At 37.3% G+C, this 9,094-nt stretch overlaps 1 protein-coding gene across 1 annotated transcript; it reads right to left on the bottom strand.

Moving 5' to 3' along the window:
* Positions 1–834: 834 nt before the first annotated feature.
* LOC306874855 (transmembrane protein 121-like) lies at positions 835–1,821 on the bottom strand (the record flags this gene model as incomplete). The annotated part of the gene is made up of 1 exon (XM_079425137.1): positions 835–1,821. One exon carries the CDS (start codon positions 1,819–1,821, stop codon positions 835–837), a length of 987 nt encoding a protein of 328 aa, XP_079281263.1.
* Positions 1,822–9,094: the final 7,273 nt, after the last annotated feature.

Here is a 9,094-nt window from a genome sequence, read left to right as displayed (position 1 = left end):
CACATTTATAACACCCACCAGGAAAAAACAAAAATAGATGATATATTCAGAGTCATCGGGTCACTGAGAGTTCTTTCAAGTGTGATTTACTCAGCATTCCTCTTGTTAATTAATGATGTTCATAAACTATTACTTTCCAGAATTAAAGACTTTTTCTGGAAATGAATGGACCCCAGATCCACAGCTGCCTTGTGTCTTCATTTCACAAACAATTAATCTCATCAACGATTTTAATCGCATTTTGTTCACTAAAACTGGGTGCACGCTCTATGACTTTTGACACTTTTTTGTTGTCAGAAACTGTCTTTTTTCATCTTCAAGGCAAAATGTATGAATAGCGCTGAAAATGAGAATGGTATGTGGATTTCACTGCAAAAATATTTTAATCAGTATTTTGTCTTAATTACATTTACTTGATATTAACCCATCTACAAATATTGTATTTTTTAAAGCATAACTCGAACAAATTGTAGTTAGGTTTACATTTCAAACAAGAAAAGGTAATTTACCAGTGTGAAAGAATAATACTGTAAATATCAAAATTCCTTTAAAACGTTATTTTTTTCTTGTTTTAAGGATGTTTAAATATTTTTAGGAGGGGGTGTGGGGGGTAATTAAGTGGTGCTTTAAAATGCCTGAACAGTGCAGTAAAAATATCTGTCTATGCAGAACATAATGGCATGTATCCAATCATACAATCTGATAAGAAACATTATTAAAGTAGTAAATCATACAGTGTACACCCAGATTAACATTAGGACAAAAAAATCTCAAAGCAGTTTATGTTGTGCATCCAAGTATCCTCAGTGTAAACTCTTCTCACTCCCTCTTTTGTCATGTTTCCTCAAGTTCGCGCTCTTCTGGAAGTGTGGTGAGATCTTGTATGACTACCTGTGGAGTTGGCATGGTGATGGGCATGGGCATTACGACTGGCACTGCCCGTCGAGAACTTTGTGGCACTGTGTCCCTCTGTAGTTCCGGAGCGAGAGCAGGTGTTGGCGCTTCCTGCAGGTGTCTCCGGTACTGAACGAAGCTGCAAGTTTTCAGGACAATGGCAAGGACGTTCTTACCCATGAGTATTCCAGACACTCGGATGTCCCTATAAAACACCATATTTCCTCCCCGTATAAAAATCGTAATAAAGTTGATGGCGACCAAACTGAGAATGGGATACAACAACATCTTATGCGGCACAATGTTCACACCTTGCATGCTAATTTCACTTAGCGACACACACGGGAGTATCAGAAGTAGTATGTAGCAGTAGAAAAATGTAAGGCCTTCCACCCATAGAGGGAGCCCTTTTCTCTGAGGCTCCCATAGGCTGGCCTGAATGTCCAAGATGTCGAGAAGATCCACCACAACCCAGAACAGCCGACTCCTCAACTCCTCCCTCTTCTTGAGCGGACGAACGTATTCCATGTGGTCGATGGCTGCCAACGTAACGTAAAGACCTGGCACAAACACGGAAAGCAACACCGTCAAAGCCTTGCAGGTAAGAGCGTCCGCTCTCTCGCCTTCTGCCTTGTAGTTCTGGTATACAAAGTATACCTTGATCTCCAGAACAAAGACGTAGAAGAACCAAAGGATCATGGCGTAGCCGCGTTTAGAAGTTCGTACTTCGGCGCCGACCCATACCGCAATGTACCGCAGCATGATGAGGAAACACACATCCCCTACCATCACCATGATGCAGACGCCCACCTTCCTTGGACCTTGATTCTGCTCCACAAGGTAGGCGTCCAGCAGCGCCATGCTACTCATGATAAGCACACACGAAAGGCAAACGTGTGGCTTGTTGGAAGGGGGCGGTGGGACCATGTTGATTATGAGAAACAAGAGAAAATTGATGGGTGGCAGAATGTTCAATCAAAAAGAGTTTTGTAGACCCATATGAGTTGCCTTAACTGTTCATCCCCAAGGCACAGCAGTCCTGGAAACAGTACTTAATCTAAATCTGCTTAATAGCACAGCAACCTGTTCCTCGAACTGAGGCGTGATGGGAGGAAGAAATAATGAGGAAGCAAGAGAAAAAGATCAAGAATGAGCCACACTTGCTATTTCTAAATTCAGCCAGAAGCAAACAAGCTATTGCACAGGATGTACTCCGTAGTACCTCACAGCAAACCTGTTTCCGCTGTCAGTCATTAGTCCTCTCGCCTTAACTCACTCCCACAGTTCTCCAAGTGAAAGTAGGCAAACGATGCATACTGATCACAGCCGCTTCGGTTTTCATCAATCGTTAATTGCATCGTTCACAGCCAGAGTAAATATTTCAGTTCTCCCGGTCTGTAAGCACAACCACCAGCTCTTATTTTCCAAAGAAGAGTCTCACGGCTTCAAAAGCGAGAGGAGAAGGCAAAATAAACCACATGCTCTCTGAAAGAGTGAGTCAGGAATTATCAGCTGTGATAAATTTCTCATTTTATGCTAGAAGTGAATTCGTTCCCAATACTATTCTTCGGAGCGCCGCACATGAGACTACAGCTGACATGCTTCTCCTATGAGGTTTGTGATTCCAGATTGCATTGAATAGTAAGTCTGTATGTGGTTTACGTATGCATGTTTTCCTCCGAAAAATTGCAGCAGAAGATGCTTTTGAAGCCCCGAAGTCTCAAATCCGATCCGATCCTCAGATCTCTCCCTCCCACAAAAATCGATGCCGGTTTTGAAAGGCAAAGTATTTCAAAGTAAGTTAAAATCACTTTATTCTCATCTCCTCTCCAGTATTGAAGCCAAATAAGTCAATAAGTTTCCACTTGCCCTCACCTCTGAAATCTCTGCAGCAATAATCTCAATCTTTCCCCTTTCATCCTTTCAAACTCCAGAGCAACGTGCTGTGCGCAGACTTTGGCTCCTCAACATAGTCTGGTTAGATTTCACCCTCCTCCTGCTGTTTTTCTCTTCTCTCCTCCCTCTCTCTGCTCCCCTCCACTTATGCGCAGTCAGGCGTTGGGTGTCAAAGAGGGATGCTCAGCAACAGCTACAGATAAAGACAGCGTGAAGCTTTCATTTGATCAGAGCTGCGCTGTCACGACTAGACCAAGGGTCTACATACAATACCTCTCTTTGTGATTCCCTTTATCAGACCTTCAGAAGTTCTGCTTCAAATCGTGAGCTGTGTAGTGGTCCAGGGGTCTTTGATCTGACATAGGAAATCTCAGAGAAACTGTGACTGAAACAATAGTGGGTAAAGGTTTTCACATTGCAGAAGCAACCACTGAGAGCATCAGGACAAAGATGGTTGTTCTAGATGGTAGCCCTCATTTGTGGAAATTCATGCAAGATTCAAGAATTTATTTTTAATATAAAAAAAAAGGTGAAAACAGTTTAAAAAATGAAAAAAATGTATTCCTGTGATGGGAAAGCTACATTTTCCGCATCATTACTCCAGTCTTCAGTATCACATGAGCCTTCAAAAATCATTCTAATATGCTGATTTGCTGCTCAAGAAACATTTTATTATTTTTCTCAATGTTGAAAACAGTTGTGCTACTTACTTTTTTTTGTGAAAACCATAATATATTTTTGTCAGGGTTCTTAAAAAAAAGTTCAAAAGAACAGCATTTAAAAAAAACAAAAAAACATTAAACATTAATTAAACCTTTTTTTGTAACATTACAAATGTCTTTACTGTCACATTTGATCAGTTAAATGTGTCCTTTTGCATAAATACAATATGAAGTATTGTTTAAAGTACTGAATTAAAATTAGTGGTAAAATATGAATTTAAATTAATTAAAACATTAATATTAAAATACTATTAATATTAATACAATGTTAACTTCAGCCAATGCTAAAGTTCAACTAAATGTTTAATTGTCTGTCTCCCAGTGAAATGTACTATACAATGTAGTTTATGAATAAATTTGGAATTATATACAGTATAGGTTCCTTAAAAGTCAACATGAATCCTCTGTAATGTGTATTTAAGCTAGCAAAATGTAGCCAAAAATGTGCCAGACACAGATATAATGCTAGCTTTTCAGATTATGCTGTTTTTCAACTCTCGTTATATATATGTTGATGTTTGTGTGCTTACTCGAGAGGTTCTCCAAAGTGAACCATATGCAAGCTGTAAAAAAAAAATTTTTATTCCAGGACTGGGGGGGAAGCTTTCATTTATGAGTTAAAAAAGAAGAGCAAAGATTTCTGATAGAGATATAAGCATGCAATGAGAAAAATTAAAGTATAACAAGACTTCCTTAGGCTATAGCAAAAGATCTCCCTGCACATTTAACTTCACTGAAGCAAACATGAAATGATAAATTACAGGTGTTTTAGAGCAAATGTGGAACCAAACTAAGCTTTTTATGGCTGTTTCTCCATGTCTGTTAGCTTTGAGCCCATCTATAAATGGGCTCAAAGTCAACTATAAATGTTGACAAAGTCAACTATATGCATTTAAAATTAACATTCTTACTCAAACCACATGCTGGGTTTGATTGATTATATCAGCGATTTGTCATAAACCTTCAAATCAAATCACCACAATGATCGACAATGAATTAAAAATGCTCAGAGCCTTTGTTGTTAATTATAAAGCATATTACTTATAAATGTCCTCCCAACTTAGATTACCAGAGCATTAGACAGTCATGAATATTTGAGAAGAATCCAGACCATTAGTTCCAACAATGAGAGGCAAATCTCTCGCCTTTGTTAATTGGATGTGTTTGATCACTTTCCCTGCCCCCTTCTGAAAAGCACCAGACATCAATCTAAATGTGCCACTGAGAGCTATTACAGTAGGCCAAATTGTACAGTAGACCATCGATGTGTCAAAATGGGCATCCATCCACAAGCACCATGAGACAGAGACTCAAATGAGTACATGGCCATAAATGACCATTAATAAATGATTCAACAGAGTGAGACGAACTTAAGAAGAATCTGTTCAGAGTGGCATACTAATGTACTGCACACTGCTGTTTTTATTTTGAAAAAAATCAAAGTAGTAGGTAAAACAGTAACAGTATGCACTGATAGGAATTTTAAACATCAGCAGAATTAAGCATGTGGCATGCAGTTATAATTTTGAAAATAGTTATTTTGCATTTTTTATGTAATTTTGTGTACATGTGGTTGTGTTTTAAAGTTTTAATTTTGGTAGTTTATAAATCAATTTTGGTAATGCTTTAATTTTGGTATTTTTAAAATTAAAGAAACATTTAAAATGTGGTTGCTGTTATACGTATATGGGTCATTTGTGAGAGTGCGTGCATTGCATTGTGGGATACAGTACCCAGTTCAGTGGGCATCGTGTAGTGGTTTATATAGTATATTATTTGGTAATTTAATGCCTACCAAAAATAGCATGCAATTAAAGTATGCTTAACGTTTGGCTGTCTAAAAAGTGGACTGCACACTTTAGCAAATCTAGTAAATCTTCCCTGTATTCTATGCCAAAATTTGCATAATTTGCACACTGCATACTGTAAATATATATATATATATATATATATATATATATATATATATATATATATATATATATTAGTGCTGTTAATCGATTAAAAAATGTAATCGCGTTAATCACAGTCCTGGACTGTGATTAATCACGATTAATCGCAAATTTAAAATACTAGGGTTTAGCTGTAAATGTGTTGAAATAAAGGAATGCATGACAAACTAGTTTAAGGAAACATAACCTTTCACATCTCTGCTAGGTATGAGACATAATCATTATTATTTGTTTGTTTTAATTCAGCCGTTATACTGACAATAAAATCAAATGGGCTGCGTCCAAACTTTTCATTCCGAAAGCACATTTGTCTCGTTTAATGAGCCACTTTAACACAAACTTGGCAAGGAGTGCAAAATTACCCTCTGCTTAACCTGAGCAATTACAAATCCCAAACTTGCCGCAGAATATATTGCACCCCATATCCTCAGCGTAACGAAATGAAACATACCCTTTATGTCTCTTAATTAAATCTGCTAGCTGTAACTGTAAGTGACACTGAGCATGTTCTATGTAGTGTAGAGGGGGGCATAATTCCATTACTGCACCATACCGGAAGATGCAGATGCAAACTGGGAGCATCTGTAATCGTATTTGATCAGAGAAGCAATAAACTGTGAAAGCAATATAACAAGTCCTCGGACCTAAGCAACATGCATTATACATGGGACCGGGATTCTCTAAAATGAAATATAGAAGTTTTCTGCCTTCTGCTGATGTGTTAATGTAAGCCATGTAAATCTTTCAAGGAGTTTGCTTACAGCGAGCTGCTATTAAATAAACCTTGCACTTGAAGTCTTTAAACTCGGAATAAGAGGTGGTACTGCAGTAACACACACGTACAATGCCTGGATTATTCCAGCTGTGTAGTGCATTTTCATGTTTCTATAATGGATAAAATATTAAACTCACAAATTTTAAAGACTGAAGCCATGCTGATTAAGTGAACATGGAATGAATTTTAAATATCTTAAGTAATTTAGATAAATTGTGTCATTTTTGTGGTAGTTGGTTTGCCTTTGAAAAAAAAATAATACAATTATTCAGATTGTTGGCACTTTTATGTAATCCAAAGTTCAATAATAATAGTTAACTTTTGGATACAGTATTTCAGCACAAATTACATTTTTTAAAATTGCATTTAAAAAATCAGGATGGAAATAGAGAACTAAAATTAGTTGTTTTTTGTTTTTTTAAATTGATCTTACATAAGTGTCAATAATTTGAATTTGAATTGATTTTAAAACATGACACAATTTATCAAATGCATTGGTACTTTCTGATGGTTTGTATAGTTGTTTTCCCTCCAGAATGATGTCACTTCCTGAGGGCTTAGTCAGGTATCCCCCCCCCCCCTCACACACACACAGAATTATTTAGGTGAACCAGCCACAAAAACAATGAAGAAAACATGCAAAAAAAACAACACAACCATTTTTAGTGAATTTCTCTCACAGAGGTCAAAAAGTACAGAAATGACCCATCTATCGATGAAATGAATGATTGTGTCTGCAGAAAATGATTGTCGTCCCAACACCCCAACATTTTTTTTGTGTGCACAGAGAAAGCACTTATTTTCTTGAATGTGTTTTCCTCTATCTGCGAGTAAGAGAGATGAAAAAGTGTTCATTTTTAGCAGTGGCCTACTTCTCTGTCACCATGAAGAATTGTCCCCGGGCATAAGACCTGTTCTTTGTACCTCTCTCCTTCCGTCTTCCCCCCTCTCTCTCTCTCTCTCTCTACCCTTTTTCTTCCTTCAAGTTTTCACCCAAATCCACAGAGCTATTCAGTAGAGGCTTGTTAAAGGAATAGCTCATCCAAAAATCAGGAGTCTGTCATTATTTACTCACCCTCTAGACCTGTGTGTTGATATTTTTTCTGCAGGGCAAAGGTATTTTTAAAGAACTGATACATTAAGACTTTTGTTGACATGACAGTTGTCCAAAAAATTTCAACAAAATATCATAAAATATGTCAGACTTTTGCACAATATTTGAACACTTTGTTCGAGTATGCCTATTTCCATACTGGTAGGCGAAAAACAGTATGTCAAAAGAGCAACATGTTCAAACTCATAGTATTCCCAAAACAGAAGCCAGAAAGTACCCGGAAAACCGACTACTTTTGCTGGGATTCTGAAGTGCACATTTGATGGATAATTTACTATCCCATGAAGCCACAGAAGAGGCTTTGTAAAAGCAATGCAACTGATGCTAGAAACAACATAGTGGATGTAGAACGTCTGCATTTTTATAGTAGCCTACCAATATTAATACTATATAGAGCTTTTTTTAATAGTCGTGAAGTTTCAAACCAAGTATATCTTTAAAAGCCATGAATAAATACACAATTAGCTAAGCGATTTTTCTGTCACTAATCAGGTATCGAACAGAGTACCAATAAGAAAGTTAAAGTGCAAAAGACAGATACTTACACAAGTTAAGGAAAATGCATTATGTACACATGCGATGGAGTATCATAACCCTATATGAACACATTTCTGCATTATTTAACATAACTTGATTGTGTGTATGTGGTGTGTATGTGTGTGTGAGCTGAGTGGGAGTTCGAGGTCTCTGGTTTCTGCCTGGGTAACTGCAGGCAGAGATTGGAGACTATGTCGCCCTCAGGCAAATTCGACTTTCATTTCAAATGGTTCACCCACAGTGGCAGCTTACTGTACAGTACCTCTCTCTCCAATAATAACTCGTCAACACATTCTGTTGGATTTATGGCTAGCAACTGCAAGTTAACATATTGGTTCGTCTCATAAATTCCCAGCATGTTTATAGAGACATTGTAGGTCCATATGTGAATAGGTCAATTTGCTGATGAGCATCGAAAAGAATGTCTGAACACTGATTATCTGATTAGAATAACATAAGACATGAGTTGTTTGCATAGGGAGTTTTTTTTTTCACTGTTGGTCTATATGCATACATCTTTGGGCATATTTTCCATGACTTACTTCTTTCCCCATATGAATAATTTCACTATTGCAGCATTTTTAAAACATCACATCAAGCATTTAAAGGATTAGTTCACTTTCAAATTAAAATTTCCTTATAATTTACTCACCCCCATGTCATCCAAGATGTTTGTGTATTTCTTCAGTTGAAAAGAAATTAAAGGGGACCTATTATGCTCCTTTTTACAAGATGTAAATTAAGTCTCTGATATCCCCAGAGTGTGTATGTGAAGTTTTAGCTCAAAATACCTGACAGATCACAGACATTTTTTATAGTTTGTTAAAATTGCCACTTTTAGGGTGTGAGCCAAAACGCTTGGATTTTGAGTATGTTGCTATAATGCAAATGAGCTGGTGCTCCCGGAGAAGAGGGTGGAGCTTCAAATGCTCCAGCTCTGCATTAGCAGTGCTAGCCTTTGCAAATAAACATTCCACTATTAGTACAAGACTGTTATCTTTACAGAAAACGTACTCCGTTTCAAAGTCAGTCATCTGATTATACTGTGCATAATAAATTTGCATTTGTGAATTACACAGACAGGGAGCATGGTGCGATTAAAAATAACAAAATAGACTTCCGGTTTGGACGACAACAAGATGGCAGCGTGTTAACGAGTCGCTCCCGACAAAGTGAATAAAAAGGCCTAAACGAAGAGTAGTAC

The sequence above is a fragment of the Barbus barbus genome (genome assembly GCF_936440315.1).
Source record: "Barbus barbus genome assembly, chromosome: 9".
NCBI lineage: Eukaryota > Metazoa > Chordata > Actinopteri > Cypriniformes > Cyprinidae > Barbus > Barbus barbus.
Note: the sequence above shows the minus strand (reverse complement) of the source record. Positions and strands in the feature narration are given on the sequence as shown.